This window comes from Protopterus annectens, chromosome 17.part0 (assembly GCF_019279795.1).
Source record: "Protopterus annectens isolate FY-2018-M chromosome 17.part0, PAN1.0, whole genome shotgun sequence".
In the NCBI taxonomy this organism is placed as follows: Eukaryota; Metazoa; Chordata; order Ceratodontiformes; family Protopteridae; genus Protopterus; species Protopterus annectens.
The window spans coordinates 15,665,018-15,688,351 of record NC_056751.1 but is presented as its reverse complement, the minus strand read 5'-3'; the positions used below and the strand labels follow the sequence as shown (position 1 = coordinate 15,688,351).

The 23,334-nt window shown below is 42.9% G+C and overlaps 1 protein-coding gene across 2 annotated transcripts in view; it reads right to left on the bottom strand.

Moving 5' to 3' along the window:
* Nucleotides 1-23,334, bottom strand: part of INTS10 (integrator complex subunit 10) — a 1,128,594-nt gene that overhangs the window by 441,544 nt on the left and 663,716 nt on the right. For both annotated transcript variants that reach the window (XM_044059448.1, XM_044059449.1), the window contains exon 16: nucleotides 18,813-18,906. In XM_044059448.1, coding sequence (XP_043915383.1) covers nucleotides 18,813-18,906 — 94 coding nt within the window. The remainder of the gene's footprint in view (nucleotides 1-18,812; nucleotides 18,907-23,334) is intronic.

The window sequence follows — 23,334 nt, the reverse complement described above, 5'->3', positions numbered from 1 at the left end:
AGGCTTGCAGGAACTTCCTCGCAGTAAAGTGACTTCTGGAAGCCAGCTGGGTAAAGTAGAGAGGCAGGAAGCTCTGCTTTTCTGGGGATAGGAAGGCCATTTGGTATGCTGTGTCCAGGAGTGCTCCCAGGAAAATGATATTCCTGGAGGGTGTTTACTTTGATTTCTTCTCATTGATGGTGAACCCTAGGGGAAGTTAGGAGCGTTTTGACAAAGAGAAGGTCCTGGATCAGCATTTCTTTGCACTCTGCCTAAATGAGGCAGTTGTCCAGATAAGGGTAAATATGTATATTTCTCTGTCTGCAAAATGCTATGGCCGGGGCTAAGCATTTGGTGAATACTCTGGGTGCAGTAGATAAGCCAAAGGGTAGCACACAGAACTGAAAGTGTTGTGAGCCTGCTCTGAAGCGCAGGAATTTCCTGAAGGATTCTCTTATGGGGGATGTGGAGGTAGGCATCTTTTAGATCCAAGGTCACTATCCAGGCATTTTTTGTCAGCACAGGTAGTAGCTGGTGCAAAGTTAGCATTTTGAATTCGGGGACCACCAGGGCGCTGTTCAGAATAGATAGATCCAGGATGGGGTGCCAAGTGCCCTCTTTTCTTGGAACAAGGAATAGTCTGGAATAAAAGCTTTTGCCTGTTTGAACTGAGGGGACAGGTTCTACTGGAATATGAGAGTTTGGACCTGTTTCAATGCCTCTGCCCACTGATTTGGAGGTAAGTCTGGGTACCCTCTTGGAATTGGGAGTTTGTTGAAAGAGAATTTGTATCCCTGAAAAAATGATCTTTAAGACCCATTGGTCCTTTGTTAGAGAAGGCCAGTTTTCTTTGCAGAGGGAGAGCCTTCCTCCTAGCTTTAGGTGAGTGAAAGGAGGGCGGGGGGGTTGTGGAAGTCATTGAGAGTTTTTGCCATAGAAGGGTGACTTAGAACTCCCTGCCTTTGGGGCGGAAGTGGTCCACTGTTTGGTTCTTTGCTGCCCTGGGTGGTCTGTGACTACGGGGCTTACCTTGGCCCTGTCTGCTAGGTGCAGGAAAGGACCAGTGCTTAGAGGGAAAGTTCCTGCTGAACCTGGGAGGTTGAACCTGAAAGAAATATTTTACTGTTTGCATAGATTTTGCTTTGTCTTCCATCTTTTTAAGCACCTCTCCTGCTTTTACTCCAAACAAGCGGTCCTTATCCAGGGGTGCAGCAATTAATTTAGACTTGACGTGAACAGGAAGAGGTTGTTCCTTCAACTATGCATGACTCCTAATAATAGATCCCGTCACTGCTGCCCTGCTTGAGGCTTCTAGGGTGTCATATCCACAGTGTAATGAGTGTTTGGCCACTTGACAAGTAGAGTGCAGTAAATCTGCTAAATCTTTCGAATTGGCACCGTCAGGAAAGGTAGAAATATTTTGTTTTAATAGTTCCAAAATGGTGCTGCTGATATTTTAACATATGGAACTGACAGTTGAGTGCTCTGACAGCTAAGGTTGCAAAGGTGTATACTTTTTTTACCCCATCTGTCCAGAGCTCTGGAATCCTTGCCAGAAGGAATAGGATTCTTGGCAGAACTAATCTTAGCTCCTTTAGGTCCCTGTGTAATGACCTCTGGGTCTGCAGCAGGATTTCTGTACAGGTATTTGTGAGAATCCAGTACTCTGTAGTACCGGTCACGTTTACTGGGAGCAGGTGTGAGAGCGTCAGGGACTAAGCTGGATTCATGGAAAACATCATCCACCACTTCTAAAATAGGGGTTGTCCAGGGGTCTGTGCTGGGGCAGGTCCAGACTGGGGGAAATCCTGAGATTCCCATTGGAATTGTTCCATGAGGGTGTGAAGGGTTTCCCCAAAGGAAAGGTCTTCTGGTGGGGAGGCAGAAGGAATTGATTCCTCTGCATCTGAATCCTCATAAGCAGTCAGAGGTTGTTGTTCCTCTTCAAAATCTGAATAATCAGATTCCTTAGAATCCTGTTCTGTCAGTTTCAGGAGAAGGGTATCTTTTCCTTTTAGAAGTTGTGGCCGGACTACCGCTGATAAGGGAGATAAGATCCTCAGCCATTTTAAGCATTTGTGCTTGGGATGGTGGAGCAGGAGCAAGATGGTGCTTAGAGGCAGATTTTCTAGGAGTGGTCTGGCTTCTAGGCCTGAGAATATCCATCGGTCTGAGTGCAAGAAAAAAGGATCCCCAATGGGGTACTTACCTTTAGACGCTTTCAGCTGTAATTCAAACTCTGGTAGCGACCGACTGGCGCACTTACAAACTGCTTCTGCCACAGGCTCCATGGTAAGAAAGACTGATGTAATGGTGTAGGCTGCCTTGATTTATAGCACTGACGACCTGATGTCAGACTACAGCTGACACAGGAAAAACAATGACTCTGGTATCCGGGCTGGCCGAGGGCTACCACAGCAGGGATAACTCACAGGTGATGACTGCAACAGTGAAACACGAAGAAAATCTAACAAAAAAGCATCTGACAGCATTTCACATTCATGGATAAAGAAGTGCTTACAGATCATCTTACATGGATCAATTACATTACAGTAAACAAGAAACAGTGGCAGACCACATTGCAGTTAAGCCATGACAAAGGGCAAATTATTATTCCAGGGATAAAATTTCAAAGGGGGATTTTCCAGAGTGATTGTCACTGCTGCTATTCTGTCTTGCCCTTAATCCATTAAGTGGTTTATTTAACAGATGAGGTCTTGGTTACAATTTGGCACCCATAAAACAACCTTGACTTGTCTTTTTGTGGATGCCTTAAGACCGCAGAGTTCATCAGATTAGGAGCTGAAAGCACAACTGCAAGTAGTTAAAACTTTCTCAGATGATATAAGAATGTCATTTGGTCTTGATAAATGTGCAAAGGCAACGTTTAAAGCACGAAAGCTGCAGTACTAAGAAAATATCAATCTGGGACAGGAATGTAATATAAAGGAACTTGAGCAGGAGGGACTGTATAAATATTTGGGAACTGATGAAGGACTGGTTATAAAACAAGAACAAATACAAATAAAATTCAATAGAGAACACTTCAGTAGATTAAAACTAATATTTAAAACAGCATTGACAACTAGGAATACTCAAGTCCAAGCTATAAACCAATTTGCTCTTCCTGTTCTAACTTACAGTTTTGGCTGTTTAAGTGGCCCCAAATGGTACTGGATTAGTTGGACAGGAAAATGAGAAAAAAACTTCAAGCTTATCAAATGCTATATAAAGATCAGTGCATAACAAGATTATATACCTCTCTCTCTCTGAAGGTGATATAGGCCTGCTCGAAATTGAGTACATGTATAGATTTGCAGTTGTGGGACTCCATAAATACCTGATCTACTCAGATCCAAACACAATGAAGGTTTTAAAACATGAGAAGAGGAAGTCTAAGCTGACCTCTCTGCTTAGTTTAGCAGAAGCATTGTGATGTCAAGTGGGAATGGAAACCAAGACAAAAACCAGACAGCAACTGAATGTACCAAAAACAAAAGAAAGAATATAAGAAGGATCAGATGAGAAGGAAAATGATATGATAAATATTGTGGCAAGTACAAAGATCTCCAGGAATAATCTCATGTTGATCAGGATTTGACACAGGAATGGTTAAGGAGAGGACAGCTGAAACCAAAAATGAAAAATTAATATTGGCAGCCCAGGATAGTGGACTATGTACACGTTGGTTTACAAAGTCCATTGAAAATGTGGGGAAAAACAGACAGATATAGGCTCTGTAAAAAAAATAAATAAATAATAAAAAAAAATAAATAAAAATTGGAAACATCTTGTTGCTGGGTGTGATACACTCATGCAGAGGGCCTGCTCTGTGAAAGGCACAATAATGTGGCAAGACTGTTGGATTAAACCCACAACAGTGGTGTGAGGAGATAACAGTCTGCAGTATTATGGTAGAGGATTGACTTCACTTCCTTGTTATTTGTAAAAAATCAAAAATAAAAACCACTTAAAAGTTACAATATTAAGCAACAGTAGTAAAATACTTCAGATGTTAATTAGTCTTTTATGAGGGTAATGAAGAAACCAATTCACACTGGCTTAGTCACCAGAATAATAGCTTTAATCCACAAGCACCTCTGTCCACCAACTGCACTTCATTGGGGATTATGCAAACACTATAATACAGAAGTAGCTGAGAAGCACTGGAAGCATCAACCACAAAGCATTATACAGAATGAAGTGTACATCACATGGGATCACCTATTACCAACAGTTTAAAAATAGATGTAGTCCATGAAAAAAGACAAATGTAGCATTGATCATTGAAATTGCTATACCTAGTGATTACGGTTGTCTTATGTACAAAGAGACACAAAGTCCGAAATATCAGGATTTGCAAGCAGAAAATAGAGCAGTGTGGAAGAAAGGTACACAGACAGTTCCAATAGTAGTAGGAGCAATGGGTCCAATGAAAACGAATTTGCAGTTGTCCTTAGATATGCTACCAATACCTGTAACTCATAAGTTCATAGGAGATTACTAAGCTAACGGCTCAAAAGCCTTTACAAGCCTAGACAATATAACCTTATTTTACTCAGTATATGGTCCCTAGGGGCAGGGGGAAGGCAGAGGTTTGTGTCTATGTCTTGAGTATTTTACAGATTTTACAGATTGCCTCTATCCATAAGGGACACAGGCACCACCCTGGGTGTGAATTTACGATACCCCACTCATTGATCCAGATTCGTCTTGAAGAAGGCCAGGGAAGGACTCTACTTTATGTGAATAGCAAGCTTATCTCAAAGAACTGCAATCTCTGTGATATGTATCAGTTTCTCCAGCAAGTTCTGTCTGACACATTGGCTGAGTTTAGATCCTTGAAACGGATTACCTCATGCTGTTTGTCTTGTGGATATGTAGCAGCTCTATCAAGTCTGGATTTGTGAGTGCCATGTAGGTCAGGCACAGGTCACCCTCTAATAGTCGACAGGAGAAAGAGTAAAGGGAAAGGTCTTTCGGTCTATCCACATAGGACATGTTGTTAACACCCTTTATTATCTTAGTGAGGAATCTCTAAGGTCACTCCAGCTGTTGTAGGTGCCTTGTCAAGTACACTCTGAATGGTGCATTGTACTCTACTATCTGTTTAATGAGGGCTGCATACAGTGGGACTGTAACCTCCCTGGATCTGGATGCCATACCCTTGCTTATAAGTTGTGCTACAGTGAATGACTTTCTCACCACTGTGGCACATGGAGGTCAAAGTTTAGGCTGCTATCTATCTGTGTACCTAGATCCCTTACCTCTGACTCTACTCTCTTAAGGGCATGTTGTTAATGCTGTAGTTAGCAGGGGTATTTGATTTCCCAAAGAGTATGATAATGCATTTATTCACATTTAGGTTTAGGCCATGGTTCTGACACCAATCATTTGCCTGATTCAGACCCCCCTGTAGAATATCTATATCATTGGGGGATTCAGTGATTGCCCATAGCTTTCAGTTGTCTAAAAACGTTGTCATCCAGAGGCCTTCTACATTGGCCTTGGTGTCCAAGAAGTAAATTCCAAACAGCAGTGGTCCCAGCACTGAGCCTTGTGGCACACCACTAGTAACTGGCCTCTTGCTGGAACCTGAATCACCCACTCTGACTATATGTCCTGTCTTTGAGACAAATGGCTATCCATCTGGTGACATAGGGATTTATGCCCAGTTTTGTGAGTTTACTTATAACACCAAAGTGAGGAATTGTGCCAAATGCCTTGGTCACATCAAGGTAGGTGGTATCAATTATTTTGCCCTCATCCATGACCTTGGTGACTTTCACAAAGTTCTCCACCAGATTTAGTAGGCGTGACCTGCCCTTGACAAAGCCAAAAGGTGTCGGGTCTAGTGTTTGGAGGATTCCTATGTCTTTATCTAGTCTATGACTATTCTTTCCATGGCTTTACAAGCAAGGCTATTCAATCTTATAGGCCTCTACATTCCTAGGTCAGTTGACGGTCTTCCATTATGCAGAGGGATGACTCTAGTTCTCAACTCTACTGGAACAAAGCCAGTTCAGAGGCTGTGGTTAAATAGAGTTCCTATTGGGCTTCATAGGTCAGGATAGGTCATGATTTAAACTATTGTCAAGCCCCATAGATACCATGTCTTTAGCTTTAGAGAGCAGTGTAGCTACCTATTCATTGGTGATAATTGGCAGAGGAATGGTTGAGGGTATTTCTTGGGAGAAAGCTGGGGGTGATGGAGGAGTGAAGTTTGAGCTGAATTTATCAGCCAGCAAATCTGCTACATCCGCTGGCTAAGTATGAAACATGCCTTCTACAACTAGTTCCGCACATTGCTGGGTGTTGCCCTTACGACTGCGGACATAACTAATGAATGCCTTATGGTTATCCTTAGCTTTGGAAGCTATTTTTTACTCAAAATCAGCTTTCAAAGACTTTACTAGTCCCCCGGATTCGCTTATTTATACTAATGAGGGGACTTATTGTTGTGCTCACTCCCTCTTACTTCTCAACAAGATTTTCTTTCTTTTGTTGTACAACTTATTAAGACCAGGGGTCCATCAGGGTGGCATGTTTTTGCAGTTGGACGTAGGCTTATTTTGGCTCGGTACTGCCATTTCTATGCAGTTGTTTATGTGGTTGTACATGGCTTTTGTGTACTCCTCTACATAGGAGTCTGTGTTTTATGGATTTGGGGGAGCTTGGAATCTAGCTATGCTGTCACTTAATAGCAGATGGTTTGCCCTAGAAAAGTTTTGGAGGTTCAGTGGAGGGGGGGGGGTCTAGATTTATCTTAATTTCCAAAGAGACTGCTTTGTGATTCGATCTTACCAATGAGGACATCACACATGGGGGAGGGGTGCAGCGCTCTCCCATATTTGTGAGTACCAGATCTATGATATTTATTCCCCTGGTGGGCGTGCAGACCAGCTGCTTCAGGGCATTTGCATTCACAAAGTTGAGCAATTTTTCTGATTGTATGTTAGTGGTGGTGTATGCCTCCTAGTTAATGGAATAGTAGTTAAAATCACCCATGAGTATGGTATTGGTAACTCTAGGCATCACATGTGGGTATCCTGGTTCATGGAGGAGGACCTGTTGCTAGCAAGAATATGGTAATGGATTTTTTCTATAGTTAGTTGCACAAGGAGTAGCTCAAGCATGTATTGTTGTTTGCCCAGCCTTGAGGTGATATTGCCATTTATATAGACAGATTCACCTTCGCCTTTCACTCTTTCACGTTCAATGGGTGAATGGAATGTATGATAGGCGTTATAGCCATGCACAGCTGGAATGCTTTCCATGACTTTAAACTACGTTTCAGTAACTGCACAGACGTCAGTATTTTCCAGGGTAAGGAAAGCTTCTAGAGCGTGTGGTTCCCTATTGAGACTCTTCGCATTAAACAGTAACACCTTTAGCTTGTCTTGAATAGCTTTTATGTTGAAAGTTTTGTCTGTTTGGCAATGGCTAAAAAAGGCAAAATAGGAGTGGATAATGTTTTTTCCAATATCCAAAAGCCTTGAGGTGACAGGTGGAGACAATCCTTGGCAAAGCACCATGGTCTGTCAACCATGTCCTCTCAGGCTGACAAATATTGGACATCTTTGAAATGACATCAGTAGCTAAGCCAACTGTTAAAGTCAATAATTTTCTGTCTGTACTGTGGCATCATCCTTGGAGATGGTAGAACGCTGCCCACTGTTAGGCTCATACCTGCCTGTGACACATTCTGAGAGTTCAATCATGTCTGTCTTCATATATATATATATATATATATATATATATATATATATATATATATATATAGATAGCCCTCAGGTCATTTATGCCCACATGGACTATGACTGAGTCATACCAGTACTTAAGGGTAACTGACCTGAGTGCTTGCATGATGTGCCGGATCCTGACTTGTGACAGGCAACTAACTTTAACCTTCTCTTTATTCAGCCTTGTAGGGGGGAGGACTTCACTGTGTCTCACAATGGAGTCACCTATCACCAGAATGTTGAGTTGAGAAATGTTTTGCCTTAAAGGCTTGGTAGTTGAGACACAATGAGATGTGGCTTCATGTGTTGTGCTGGTAAGTCTCTTGTTTGTGTGCATGCTGAGGTTCTAAGAATTTCGCCTGAGAGGCATTTGAGGCTTTGGAATATTACATGTGAGCACCTCTGATTATGTAGGTCTATGTGTACGGTCCTTAGTGGATGCAATGAGTGGTGTGTGGGTTGCTGACAACCTGTTTGTTGCATTTTGTGTCTGTATGTCACAGTCTGACCTCCAGTGACAATGTGCAAGTACATCTCTCACATACTGTATTTGTCTGACAACTAAGTGGCTGCCAGTGTACACAAGGCAAGTGCTACACTGTCTCAGGATGCCCATGCCCACCATGCTGGAAACAGAGAGAGTAGTAAAGTGGCCATCCATGGTTGTCAGTCTAATGTACTTGGAATGGATAGGAGTGGTGGCATTTATAATCAGATGGGGGGGTCTTACTTGATGTAATCTTCAGCTGATCGAGCCTACAATACTGCCTAGCACCCAAACCAGCTGCTCACCGAGCAGTGATAATCCTGGGTCCTAAGATAAGATAATGTAAACTAAAGTATTTTTACCTGGATGCATAAATGCTGCTCATTGCTCAAACTAGTTGAATAGTGAGTACCGCAGGACTGGGGTAAAGTTCCAAAGTAGTTTTATAGGGAAATTTCAACTTTTGGCATTTGCATATATACATGGCACTGCAAGCTGCCTCTATGTGAAGCTACTCTTCGAGCAAACATGAAGCTTAAATACACTTTGAGTAAAACAAGTTTAACATTGCAGGTGCTGTGAAGAGCACTTTTGGCTAACATCAACGACTGAAACAATACTAATTTCATGAACTTTAATTATACCCTAACTTAGGAAAGGGGGCTTGCCCATTCCTGTCATGGCATTAGAAACCTAAATGACTTGGAGAAATTAAAGCAAGGAAAGACTAAACAACAACACTATTTTATGGAAGTTATGCTCACCCAGGGCAAGATGCAGGTGTTTCCAGTGTGGACACCAAATAGTGATGTGCAAGAGTACTTGGAAGCAAAATTGTAAACTCCCCCTCCAATGGAGATCATTGCGCTTGTCGAAGTCAAGGACCACACAAAGATGAAAACAAAATAATCCATCCCCCAAGGAATTGGAGGAGGTTGGAGTAAAATCCCTCTCCTCCTCCAACACTGGGGCAATTTCTATACCTCCCTACAACAGCAGCAGAACAGTATAAGCCTGTCCCATGATCCACTGAAAGGGACTGATTTGTCAGTGAAACCCCTTCTTGGGAAATAACTTGTCAGCGTGAGAACTTTGTCGAAGATGGCTTTCATAAACTGCAAAATTTTCTACTGTTGATGCTAGAACAGATAAGCCAGCTGTACTGCACGTTGTTACTTAATACAGGCATAATGTCCTCTCTCTTTGCAGTTCAGTGACTTAGATAAATGCACTTAACCTCAAGAGAAAAACAATCCTGGAAAACACTTAATCACAGAATACATTAAGGTGCTTCTCTGTATGCTGTCTCACAGGTAAACTTTTCAGACTGAGCTTGATCGAAGGAAGGACACTGAGGAAACTCGGAGCTATAATATATAACATTAAGTATCCTGTTTTTTGTTTATTTTGTTCTTTATTTCTTTGTTATTTATAGCACTTTGCGTACTGTGTATTTTTCTAGCTAGTTTCACTGCGTGTGAGGTAGTAACTGGAAATTGTCCACTTTTATTAAGCATCTGTTGGGTTGTTTGTTTCTAATAACTTGTTGCAGTTAAACTCTTTTTTTCTAGAGGCTCCTTTAGCTGTTTAAAACTTTAATTTAAAGGCTCACTGCTGCTTTTCAGCTGTGAGAAACATTTCTGCAGTTTATTCTAAGTAGTGGGGATATTTGTAGCATTTCCATATTCAGGCTTGTATTTGGGCCTAGTGTTTGTGGAGGCTGTGTGCCTGAGTACATATTCAGGGACATCTTGGTTTAGCCAAAGCCATCAGGCATTTCAGTGAGAGAGAATTGTTTGAGGTCATTGGCTGACTGAGGTCACCTGGACTACAGCTTAGACTAAGCACCTCATTGGTTCTTTTGAGATTTCTTTCTTAAAAACTGTCTCAGGTTTCAACTTTCTGTAACCTAAGAAGTTAATTTGTGAGTGTTCTGCCATTTCACACTGAGCTTGATCACAGGAAGGACACTGAGGAAACTCGGAGCTATAATATATAACATTAAGTATCCTGCTTTTTGTTTATTTTGTTCTTTATTTCTTTGTTATTTATAGCACTTTGTGTACTGTGTATTTTCTAGCTAGTTTCACTGTGTGTGAGGTATTAACTGGAAATTGTCCACTTTTATTAAGCATCTGTTGGGTTGTTTGTTTCTAATAACTTGTTGCAGTTAAACTCTTTTTTCTAGAGGCTCCTTTAGCTGTTTAAAACTTTCATTTAAAGGCTCACTGCTGCTTTTCAGCTGTGAGAAACATTTCTGCAGTTTGTTCCCCAGCCTCCCTCCCTGTTGGTATAGTGTTTTTATAGTTTTTGGCTTTGCAGTAGCCCGCCCCTTGTGTAAATTTGAACTGGGACCCTCCTCCCAGTCTAGTGTCATTACCTCATTCTACCCAGTACAGGGAGAACATTTGAGAAGGCCAATCAGCTTAGTTTCTGCTACTCCTTTCTCCCTTTCCTTTCTCTCTTTCCACTTAAAAAAAAAAAAAAAAAAAAATGTATTTGCTTTTACTGTATTTGTGTTTCTTCCTACTTTATTTTGCTTTTGCGTCATCTTAAAAGTACTCAATTGTATTTATTACTGCTTGGTGTAACTCATTCTAAGCCTTTTAGTTTAAGCACTTGGGCTTCAGACCTGTTGTTTTACATTAAGAAGGTTTGTGGTCTGCACTGTAGTGGCAGAACAGGTAGCTTACATCCTTCTAAGTTGGGAACTGCTGACTGAGGGCTCAGTGTCTGTTATTCTAAAAGTGTATTAATTCTGGTTTAAGCACTTGGGCTTCAGGCCAGTTATTTTACATTAAGAGGGTTTGTGGTCTGCACTCTTGTGGGAGGACAGGCTGGACTCTGCCCTTCTGAGCTGGGAATTTCTGGTTAAAGGCTTATACTGCCTGCATATTTGAACTGCTTCTTACTGAAATTGGTACACCTTGTTTGTTGTAGCAAAGACTAGATCCAGGCCTGCTGAATCTAGCTTTGTTTGTATAACTTGAGCACTAATCCAGGCATTTTTTAAAGTATTCAATTGTATTTATTACTGCTTGGTAGTAACTTGATTAAAGTGTAGCTATCATTCTAAGTCTTTTGGATTAAGCACTTGGGCTTCAGACCAGTTGTTTTACATTAGGAAGGTTTGTGGCCTGCACTGTGGTGACAGGACAGGTAGCTTACATCCTTCTAAGTTGGGAACTGCTGATTGAGGGCTCAGTGTCTGTTATTCTAAAAGTGTATTAGTTCTGGTTTAAGCACTTGGGCTTCAGGCCAGTTATTTTACATTAAGAAGGTTTGTGGTCTGCACTCTTGTGGGAGGAGAGGCTGGACTCTGCCCTTCTGAGCTGGGAATTTCTGGTTAAAGACTTATAGTGCCTGCATATTTGAACTGTTTCTTACAGAAATTGGTACACCTTGTTTGCTGTAGCATAGACTAGATCCAGGCCTGCTGAATCTAGCTTTGTTTGTATGCTTGTTGTTTGTTTGCTTGTTATTTCCCTGAAATGCTAATTTCACATAAAACGCAGCTTTTCAGCACTTCTGTGGATCCCTAGTGATATCTGCATTGCTTACTGTACTTATTTCCTTGTTTCACTTGAAAGAAAGTTACTGTTTGTCATTTTTGCATTTAAGTTACCTGTAACACATTGCATTTAAGTTACCTGGCACTTGCTCACTAAGTCAGCACTATAAAATTAAAAGCACTACACCCTCACAAACTCCCCTTGAGTACCTTATTCCCCATTGGCCCTTTTTTCAATTATAAAGGAATTCCCAATACTATTCTAGCATGTCCAAAGGTCAGTTGTCAATCTCCTCTCCAGTCCAGCTGGTGAATCTGGGAATCTTGAGGCAATGTTACAACTGCCTCATGTACACAGACAACCCTCACCTCCTCCCAACAAATTCCAACACATGTGAGAGATGCAACCATATAGCCAAACTGGAGGCTAAGCTCTCTGAACTCAGTACTGGCGTAACCAGTCAGGAGGAGAAGGAAACCACACTCACTACAATTCCAGTCTCACATAGACCTACCACGACAGCAAACCAAACACATAAACACACAAAAACATACTCGGAGGCTCTAAATAAAAATCTGCCTAAGCAGCAGAGACCTCCAAAGCAGACACCCAGGCAACCGCTACCACAAAAAAAAACACGTGCACCACATAGCTCACAAAGCCAGTGTGCCGAACAGTCACAGCCCTTAAGGCTAAACAACACACCTGATACACTTGTAATAGGTGACTCTATCGTCAGGCACACTGACGTCCCGCTCACCAGGCTGAACAAGCAGAAGGTCACGGTGAGCTGCCTGTCGGGCGCTAGGATCCGCCACATAACACAAACACTCAGGTCACTCCAAGGCAAGTACAAATATGACTCAGTCATTGTCCATGCTGGTGTGAATGACCTGAGACGTACCTCCCTGGACTACATGAAAAGAGACATAGAGGAGCTCTCTGAGCATGTAGCCCAGGCTGGTATGACCCTGACCTTGAGTAGCATCTTACCCTCACCAAGAATGATGCCACAATATGAAGACAAGATGATCAATTTCAACAATTGGCTTAAGTATTGGTGTCATTCAAAGGGGATCCAATGCCTGTCAGCCTGGGATGACATGCTCGACAAGCCACAATGCTTCGCTAGGGACGGCTTGCACCTGTTACCCCTGGGCTTTCGGATATTGGCAAAGGCTCTTGCTACCCCCATAGTGCCTTTTTTAGGCAAGGCTCAAAAGACAAACCCACCTCCATAGGTATCACGAGGGATAAGAAACTAAAAGTAATGCTACTCAACGTCAGAAGTCTAAACCTCAAGATGCACGCACTCGAAACTCTCCTTAGCATGGAGAACATCGATATCTGTGCAGTAACAGAAACTTGGTTCAAGGCTCCCGAGAGCACCCCAGCACTACCAGGTTATACCTCATACCATGCTTTTCGGCCCCAAAACTTGGACCGAACCACAAAAGGAGGGGGAGTATCAATATTCGTCAAAGATACCCACCCCTCCAGGGTGGTGGCACAGCACGAAGCATCAGAGACTATCCATGTGCAACTAACAGTGGGTAAAACTGCCTTCCAGTTTATAGCCTGCTACAGACCACCCTCCCAAACCCAGGAACCCCACTCGGCCTTCCTGAGAACACTGGAAAATATGAAGGTCTCTCCAAACACCATTATATTGGGCGACTTCAACTACCCAAACATAGACTGGGAGCATTACTCTAGCTCCAACACCCTAGCCCAAAGGTTCCTAGAATTTATAAACTCAAATGCTATGGAACAACTTGTTACTACTCCCACAAGAGGGGACAACATACTGGACCTGATCATCACCAACATGGGGACTCTATGCTCCAGACCAGAAGTGTATCCCTCACTGGTAAGATCAGACCATAAACTAATCTCACTGGATATTCACATCCCGACCCCACCCCCTGCCCAGAAAACCAGAGTGAAAAACTTCTCGAAAGCAAATTTCACACTCCTCAAAACTGAGGTGGAATCCTTCAAAGCCCCCCGGGCCTGTAGAAAATACGGCCCAGACCGCAGAATCCTTTATAAATGCATTCTATGAACACCTTCAGGAATGCATGGATCATGCAATCCCAAATAAAACCAAGACCCAATCCTCCAAAGGCAGACGTCCTGTCTGGTGGACCCCAGCCATAAACAAACTATACAATAGAAGGAGGAATTTACTACATGATAAAGCAAAATCCCAAAAAGGGAAGGCATCTCTGATCAGTATTAGCAAAAAACTACGGGCACTCATAAAATCGTCTAAGGCCAGCTTCGAGAGAAAAATTGCACAGGACACTAAGGATAATCACAAGGCTTTCTTTAGTTATGTTAGGAACCTGGGTGGGAATTCCCAGATATGCTCAGAATTAGTCCAAAATGACAAAAAATACACCGAACCCACAGAAATTGCCAACATCCTAGCTGACAGGTTCAGCGCAAACTTCTCCCCCCCTCCCCACCAAAAGGGCAAATATCTATCCCAGCAGAGTGCTGCCCCCCTGACATCTCAGATGCTCAGGTAACAGCCGCCCTCTCCAATGCAAAAAACACAGCATCAATGGGACCTGACGGTGTCCCAGGCTGCGTCCTACATGAACTCCAAGAAGAGCTAAACACAAACATAAAACTACTGTTCAATCTCAGCCTTACTAAAGGATATGTATCCAAAGAGTGGCGTACAGCAACAGTGGTCCCTCTCCACAAAGGTGGTGCCTCAACGGATCCTGGAAACTATCGCCCTATAAGCCTGACTAGCTTGGTCTGCAAAGCTATGGAAAGGATCATCATGGACCTCATAAATAAAGATATTGGGGACCTACAGACACTGGATCCTACCCAGTTTGGCTTTGTTAAGGGCAGATCCTGCCTCTTAAACCTGGTCAATTTCTTTGAAACAGTCACCAAGGCCATTGATGAGGGGAAGGTGGTCCACACAGCCTACCTGGACCTCGCAAAAGCCTTTGATACAATACCCCACTCGGGCATTATAGATAAGCTCACCAGCTTAAATATAAACCCCTATGTCACTAGATGGGTTGCAAACTGGCTCAAGGACAGAACCCACATGGTTAGAATTGCTGGAGCCATGTCACACTCCAAACCAGTTACAAGTGGCGTCCCACAAGGCTCAATCCTGGGACCCCTCTTGTTCGGTATATATTTCTCGGAGGTACAGGCCAACACGGGAGGACTGTGGCTGACCAAGTTCACAGATGACTGCAAACTGGGCGCCATAATCAACTCTCCAACCGACACAAGCATCCTCCAAAAGGGCCTCATAGAAACAGGCAACTGGTGCCAGAGCCATGGCATCAAGCTAAACGCCAAAAAGTGTATAGTCATCCCCTTTGGCAAAAACAAAGTGCCCACAAATTACCACATAGGTGATAATCCATTAAGTACAGAAGAAGTAATTAGGGACCTGGGGACCCAAGTTGATAGCAATCTCTCATTTGACAACCACGTGGACAATGTGGTTAGAAAAACATTTTATATAGCCCACCTAATCATGAAGGGATTCACATCTAGATCAGGGGAGGTCATCATGCCTCTTTACTCATCCCTCATCAGGCCCATAATTGAGTACAATGCCCCTTTTGGGATGTACCTTACCAGACACCTGCAGCAACTGGAAAGACCCCAAAAGTACCTCACCAAGAGGATCAAAGGGCTCAATCAGATGCCATATGCTGCCCGGTTAAAGAAACTTCAGCTCTACTCAGTGGCATACCGCCTGCTCAGAGGCGATCTGTGCCTGACGTATAAAGCCCTGTCCAACCCAGAATTAATGGACATGCTGCACCTCAGAAAATCCAAATCCCATCGAGCTACGCGCTTGAGAGACTTGAACCTCAGCACTGAAATAAATAGGACATGCTAGAGGGACAGATTCATAACCCAGAGGCTCCCTTCACTCTGGAATAAAATCCCAGTCCAGGTTAGGCAGAGTCCCTCATTGACTCTCTTCAAGAGGAATCTTGATGAGTGGATGGGAGATCGTAGGTTTACCCTGGGTATCACTTCTGTGTCACTGTTAGACAGAGGCACAGTATACTAACCTCGAAAAAGGGCATAGCAAAATTAATTTAAAATGGGTGGCGAAAGCCAAACACACTCTGGCTAGGCTTATAAATGCCCTAGGGCAGATAGCCTAGTATGAACCTATGAACCAGAGATTAGCATTTCACCTTCTTGCAATAAAGATTATAGGGAGTTGTTAATGTGAAGCAGCAATACTGCTAGTGTGAATGCAAGTCATTTCCAGCACTGACATCCCAAATTTAATATCAAGCCCTTGAATCAGAAGACTGTTAATCATCTTCTGGGACAGAGTGGGTGGTGGTGGAGTATTAGAGATCCCAAAGCTCTATGGCAGAGGCAAGGGATCATTATGGTAATGCCATTCAGAGAATGCTACGCCCAAAAGCAGTTAACATCAAAGCAGGATAATGAATGTGACACTTTCACTACAGATGCCAAATGCGTGAGTCTATAAATAATCTAGCTACTAGTTACAGGGAATTGGCAGGTAATAGCCAAAACCCATAAGGAATACAACCATAGATGAGCAGAGGACAAAAACATGATCAGAAGGTGAGATAACTTCCCAGTAGGGTAGATGCAAAAAGGAGACAGAAGAATAAACTTCAGATGCTGGTAGTAAATGCATGGGCTACTTACTGTTCATTATAGTTTAGTGTTCTGTCAGCCACAGGACACCACTGTGTTCACTGAACAAGCATGCAAAATTACTTTTGGATCAAACCACTGTGCTGAACAATTACACAAATGAGGGCTGACACAATAGCTGCATTGTTTTTTGATGATGCTAGCGACCTTGCTTTGAAAATTAATGCAAATGTTAGAGGCAAAACAAAGTAGGTAAGAAGCGAGTTCTCCACCCTCCCAGGGAAGGCTAGGAGTTTGCACATGGTTGGAAGAGCTGTCCTACAGGCAATCTTTCTCAAAATACAATGCATATGGTGTATGGGTGGAGGGAATGAGAGGACATATATCTGTTTCACTGCATTTTCATCTCTTACAAAAACAGTGACATGATAGGACTCCATCTCAGGTAGTCTTCTCCTTTTTCACAGATCATTCCTTGTCAGTGTCCTTGTGAAGACTAACAATGGGAGCAGGACTGACAACCCACGCCTCTCCAGACTAAAGTGAAAGTTTTATTTCAAATTAATGTCAGCTGGTCAGCAGTCCACATCTAGATGCCCTAAGTCAGGCAGCAGAATACACACTAAAGAAAAGGAACTAGAACACCAGGAAAAATAAAGTCAGTGAAGACTGGAAAATACACTTACATAAAATAGATTATATGGTTAGACAGACAGACACATGCCCCCCCCCCCCGAAACAATACAATACCCACAACTGCTGTCGAGGGGAAAGGACACCGGTGTGAGACTCCTGGAGGTGGCCCCACGCAGTCGGAGGGGAGAGTCGATGTCCTCCCTGCTGACAGCACCCTCTCCCTCCCACGCGGGGAGTCAGTCACCTCTGGGGGTGCGTTGCAAGGCCGCACAGCTGCACTGGACACTCGCTCCCTGGTCATCCCCTCGGGGTGAGTGAGAAGCGCCCATGCCTCCCACTGCCAGGAGGCAAGGGGGGACGGATACTGTCCCTCCTCTTGCTCTCTCCCCCCCCGGGAGTCACGGGCTTGGGACCTGACGGCCTCCACCAGGGCGTATGGAGAGAGGAGCCAGAGAAAGAGAGACCACACTGCTGGGCTGGGTACCCTCTCCGCGGCCGTCCTCTCGGGGCGGATGAGGAGCACCCACACCTCCCACTGCCAGGAAGTGAGTGGGGACAGACGCAGCCCCCCTCTCGCTCCCTCCCCCAAGGAGTCACAGGCTCAGGACCCGCCGGCCTCTGCCAGGGCACATGGAGAGAGGAGCCAGAGAAAGAGAGAGACGTGGAGGGTTGGAGCAGCGGAGCGAGGAGAGGCTCTGTGGTGTGTGTGTGTGTGTACACACACACACACACACACACACACACAAAAACCGGCCTACTATGACTTAAAGATACTTTTACTGTGGCTACCACAGAGTTTTGTACCACTGCATAATCAACTCCTGCAGTATAAGCAGCAGTAGAAAAAATGAATTCTAATGTTTTTGTAGCACCTTCTGATGTGAGGACACAACACCCACACTCCTATCTTTAACAATTCTACTTCTGCAATTTGCAATACAAAAAAAAAATGAAGTATTACTCCACCTCCAAGTCAGCAGATTCCAGAACTCCCATTAATAAAGACTAAATTATTTTTGTAGAGGACGTTGTCCCACCATCCTTGTTAACTGTAACTCAAAGGTCACTGTACTACAGAGTGAGAGCACATGGAGATGCTGTAGCCTCAGATGTAGTATACCTTTGCCAACAGCTGCAATTATTAGAATTTCCAACATTTGGAGGATTGCAATTATCGTTCTTGTACTTTCAACACCCACCTCATGTACAGATATATACACTGTAAAATTCATAAAAAAGGACAAACTCCGGCTGTCAGTATAGCATAATTTCAGTTAACCACTCACACTTAAAGCTCAATGTAAATCTCTGCGAAATGACAAAGAATTTCCCAAGCGTTGAAAGCTTCACACTCGGTTGTTTGGGTACTAATAAATATTCTTCATAGGTGCTGAAAGCATCACACCAATAAAAGTAATTTTGGCTTCAAGTTCAGTATGTCCACATAATGACATTAATGAAAAGTGGTCAAATGGATCACTTCTGCATCAAATTAACAATGTGCTCACATACATATATTACTAAATTTATAACAAAACATAACAGCATTTTGTCAAAAGCATATTTTAAAGAACTAAGAATTTGTGTGCATCTTTTTGGTTCTCCTTCCAGTATCTCTCTTTTTGTTGTATACTTACATTAAAAATGTGGTACACAAAATACGGTTACGGCTTTCATTATGTTAATATTTTTTTGGCTCACACATTAAACTTCACATAGTCACATAAATGTCATGCAGGCTAATTAACATCATGCAAACTACACAATCAAGACACAATTTCTGAGTGGGAAAGAAAACTAAACCTGAATACTCACTTTATAAGCATTCCCTGATTTGGCAGTAGTTCAAGATGAATCTTCCCACCATCCTGTGTTCTCAAGTATGCCATCTCCTCCAGCATGTCTATGTCTGCATTACATGTTCAGGAATTCTGCCAGAAATAACCAACCAAAAAACATCCAAAAAGTGGCATAAAATGCCAAATAAAACAAAACCACCAACAGCAGCAAGAGGAGGCAGCCAGGAACCCACTACTTTATTCTCCACTTTCAACCTTAAAAACAGACTTCTCCAGAATACGTATTCTGAAGAAGTCTGTTTTTAAGGACGAAAGCAGAGAATATAGTTGTCACGCTATGGACTCCTGGTTGCCTCCTTTTGCTGTTGTTGGTTCATTTTTAATTTGCCAGAAATTGCATAGAAAACAGGTATTCTCAAACATCTTTCATACAAAAATTCAGTACATGCATTTTTAACAGTTCTACATTTTTTTCTAAAAGCACATTGTGAGACTTGCACACCATCAAAAATGATAGATCAATTGATACAGTAAGAGGTGACTCTACTTGGTGGGTCTGTGAATGGGTTCATCTTCTTTTCCATTAAATTCTGAATCTTTTCTTGGAAGTTGCTGTACTTAGAGGCACATGTGCTATATGCCAGAATACAATATAATGTCACACACCAGACTATAAGAACACACTTATATCATGACTCCACCAGTCAGACTTAACGAGTGACTGACCACATATACTGCAAATCAACAAAACCAATGAAGACATCTAAACTGTTTACAATATAGGAACTTCAACAGAAGATTCTAGATGGAAAGGCTGTCCATCCACAGCAGGATGGTGGAAGAGTACTTGACATACCAGTGATCTTCTAAGAGTATAATTTATCTATCAAGAAGGCCTTCCTTTCTTCACACATCCCATGGCTGAGCTTACCCTCTCCACTAATCAACATTCAGCATAATTTTTTGGAAGTTTCTTTCTGTGCTATGACAAAGATGCAGAGGGATGAATGTCATCACTTTGTGCATCTTCAAAAACATAAGCTTGTGCACCACACCATGATTATGACTAATGGGTACCCACTTGCAAATCAAAAACAACCAAAAGGATTTGGCTCACACCTCTGCTAACAAGTGATGCACAATTATATACATGCTTAATGTACAGGCGACTCCAACCAACAGGTCTGAATGGCTCACTTACCCATCAAGTAAGATCATCCCTGCAGATACAGTCTTAACATATCAGTTTTGTCTACAAAGATGAATGTTCCTGACAGACACTGTTGTTGAGTTTACCTTGTGTGACAGGGCCATCTACCCCTGGCCAGTAATCAAGGAGCCTCAATCCTCACCACTGACACCAGTGAGAAACTGTCACTAAGAACAGGGATGGGTTTACACAGTATTTTTCAGATGCAATTTTCTGCATCAAAAAGAATTCTCCCAACAGCACACAGAGAACATGCTCCAGACCTGGCACTGGACTCACTTTCTCTCCAAATCCCAAACAAGACTCACTGTGTCCCAGCTCCAAATAGCCGACACACCCACACCTGGGTATTTGATTTTCACACACATACTCACAGGAAAGGCTGGTACAGATTTCCTAGCTGTACCCCTTTCTACCTAGACTATAAGGGTATGACACTGCCACCAGTCAACCACTCTAAGGCTCTTACAAGGGTAATTATACTGAGTAAAACAATACTAATATAAATGGCAGTGTGTAACCAAAGCAGCAAGGCTTTTCAGAGTGGCCAAGGCATCATTAAAATAAGCACAATACTCTCAAGATGTTAAAAGTATTCTCTAAAAGACCAGCCACAATGAAAGGTATAAAAATATTTAATAATAAATAATAAAATAGAAAATGTGAGAATACCAAACATTTAAGTACAATAAACACAAGCATTTCAATCACAGGAGAAATAAAAATAACACAGTTGGACAGATTCAAACAGATGCAGCAAAACAGTACTTAACTAATCTTACTGTATTTCTTGATGGTTTAAAGATCAACTGTTCCCTTGCTAACTTAATTAATACAGCAATCCAAGATAGGATTGCTGAGATACTTACATCCACAAGGCAAGGTGATGAGCTTCTAACTAACTGAACTGAACTGAACAACTGACTGTGATAACTGTCATAGATCATTACATTAGGTTCCAAAGAAAAGAAAACAAACTTCTGTGAGAGTTCCATCCTCTCAGTGCTGGTTATGGAATGATATCACATTTGATCATCTGACTCTGGTACAATACAAACTCAAAGCTTTGCTAAGATTTGTTGCAGTATCTGAAAGCTATAAAACAATTTCAAAAACTTCTACTCTTCCCTTCCAGAATTCTGTGTTTAAATGTTTACATTTAATCAGTTATAGTAACACTGCTGATACATTTTCAACACAAGTATCTGTACAAGTCAGTGTGACAGCCAAACGACACAGAATTATCCACAAAACCCCAGCCAACTACGTTGGCACGTGCCACATGTGCACTGCCCCACTCCTCCTGGCACAGATGGCAACACCTTACATCATCACATCTCTCACCCCCTCCTTTGAAGACTCAAGCTAGTTTTTCAAGCGACCCTGGAAAAATGTTGCTTGACAGAAATGGGCCTATCTGGGAACACATAACTTGTACCCTGTCGTGAGAGTCCATCTACAATGGCATTGCTGACCTCACTACATTGCTGTACTGTCATGTCATATGCCTCCAACACTAGGCACCAGCTTAATAACTTGACATTTTGTTGGCTGACTCTATGTAGCCATATTAAGTGATTGTGGTCTGTAACCACAGTGAATTTCATTCCATACAGATAAGGCTGAAGTTTCTGCAGTGCCCATACTATGGCTAGACAGTCTTTTTCTACAGCTGCGTAACATTCCTCCCTGGACTGGAGTCTACAGCTATGATATACAACTGGGTGCTCTTCTCCCTCAGAAGAAACCTGGCTGAGTACAGCCCCCACCCTGTGGATTGAAGCATCCACCTGCACAACAAATTCTTTGCTATAATCTGGACTGGCTAACACAGGGGGTTCTCTCAAAGCCCCTTTAAGCTTTTGGAATGCCTGCTCACAGGCTGGGCGCCACACTACCTTATCTGGCCTGTTTTTCCTTGTCGTGTCTATGAAGGGAGCAACTATTGTACTATAATTGGGAACGAACTTTCTATCGTACCCCCATCAACTGCTTTTTGGTAACAGGGGCAGGCCACACCTGAACAGCTTTCACTTTGGCAGGTTCCAACCTAATTGTACCACTCCCCACTATGTCCCAAGTAGGAGACCTCTGCCATACTCACCTAACACTTTCTGGGCTCAATGGTCAACCTGCCCTTTACAGACTGCCCAGAACCTCCCTGACAAGCTGAGGCTTCATCATCTTAATACAGTACAATTTGTGCCCCTGCTTAGCAGGTTTACCATGCAATTAACATCACTAACCTTCCTTACCACTTTGAAGGGTCCCTCCCCAATCTTGGCCGCAGCTTATTGTGTCTGACAGGAATGAGCACCATAACCTGCTCCCCAAAGCATACTCTCAGGCTTGAGCACTCATGTCATACCAGACCTTTTTCTGCTGTTGAGCTCCTGCCAGGTTCTCCAGCGCCAAGCCCATGAGTTTCTTAATCCTTGTCCTGAGGTTTAGGACATATGACACAACAAGACTCCTTGTGGGATTCACACTCACCCTCAAACTCATCATGAATCAAATCTAAAGGCCCCCTCACCCTATGCCCACACAGCAACTCAAAGGGTGAAAAACCTGTAGATTCCTGAGGTATTTCTCTGTATGCAAACAGTAGATGGGGCAAATATTTGTCCCGCTCTCTCTAAAACTCTACAAATGCTCGTACCATGGTCTTTAGTGCAGAGTTTAACCTCTCCACAAGACCATTAGTCTGGGGGTGGTAGGGGGTGGTCTTGGGTGCTTCACCCCACAACACTTCTGCAGATAAGGCAGATCTGACATGAAACTGGCACTTCTGTCAGTCAGTATTTCTCTCGGGAAATCTACCCTGCTGAAATTCTCTAGCAAAGCATTTGCCACCTTCTCTACCACAATGGAGGACAAAACCACCGCCTCAGGCTATCTAGTAGCATAATCTACTACAACCAGGATATACTTCTTCCCTGTGGAACTTGGGGTACTCAGAGGCTCCACAATATCCATAGCTAACCTCTGAAACAGCTCTTCAATCACAGGCAAAGGCATCAATAGAACTTTGACCATGTTCCCTGCCTTGCCAACCTTTTGGCACTGCTCACACGTCCTGCAGTACTCTGTTACATCCTTTGCAATCCCAGACCAATAAAAGTTCTGCATAATACATCTCTTTGCACACTTTATGCCCATATGATGTGCAAAAGGAATGTCATGGGCTATGGCTAGAAGTGTTAGATGGTAGGGTCTGGGGTCTACCAACTGCTGTATTACCTCATCCTCCAGCCCTCCCTCAGGGATTCACTCTCAATACAATAACCCTTCCCCTCCAGTATACAGACTCCTCTTTTCCTTGAGCATC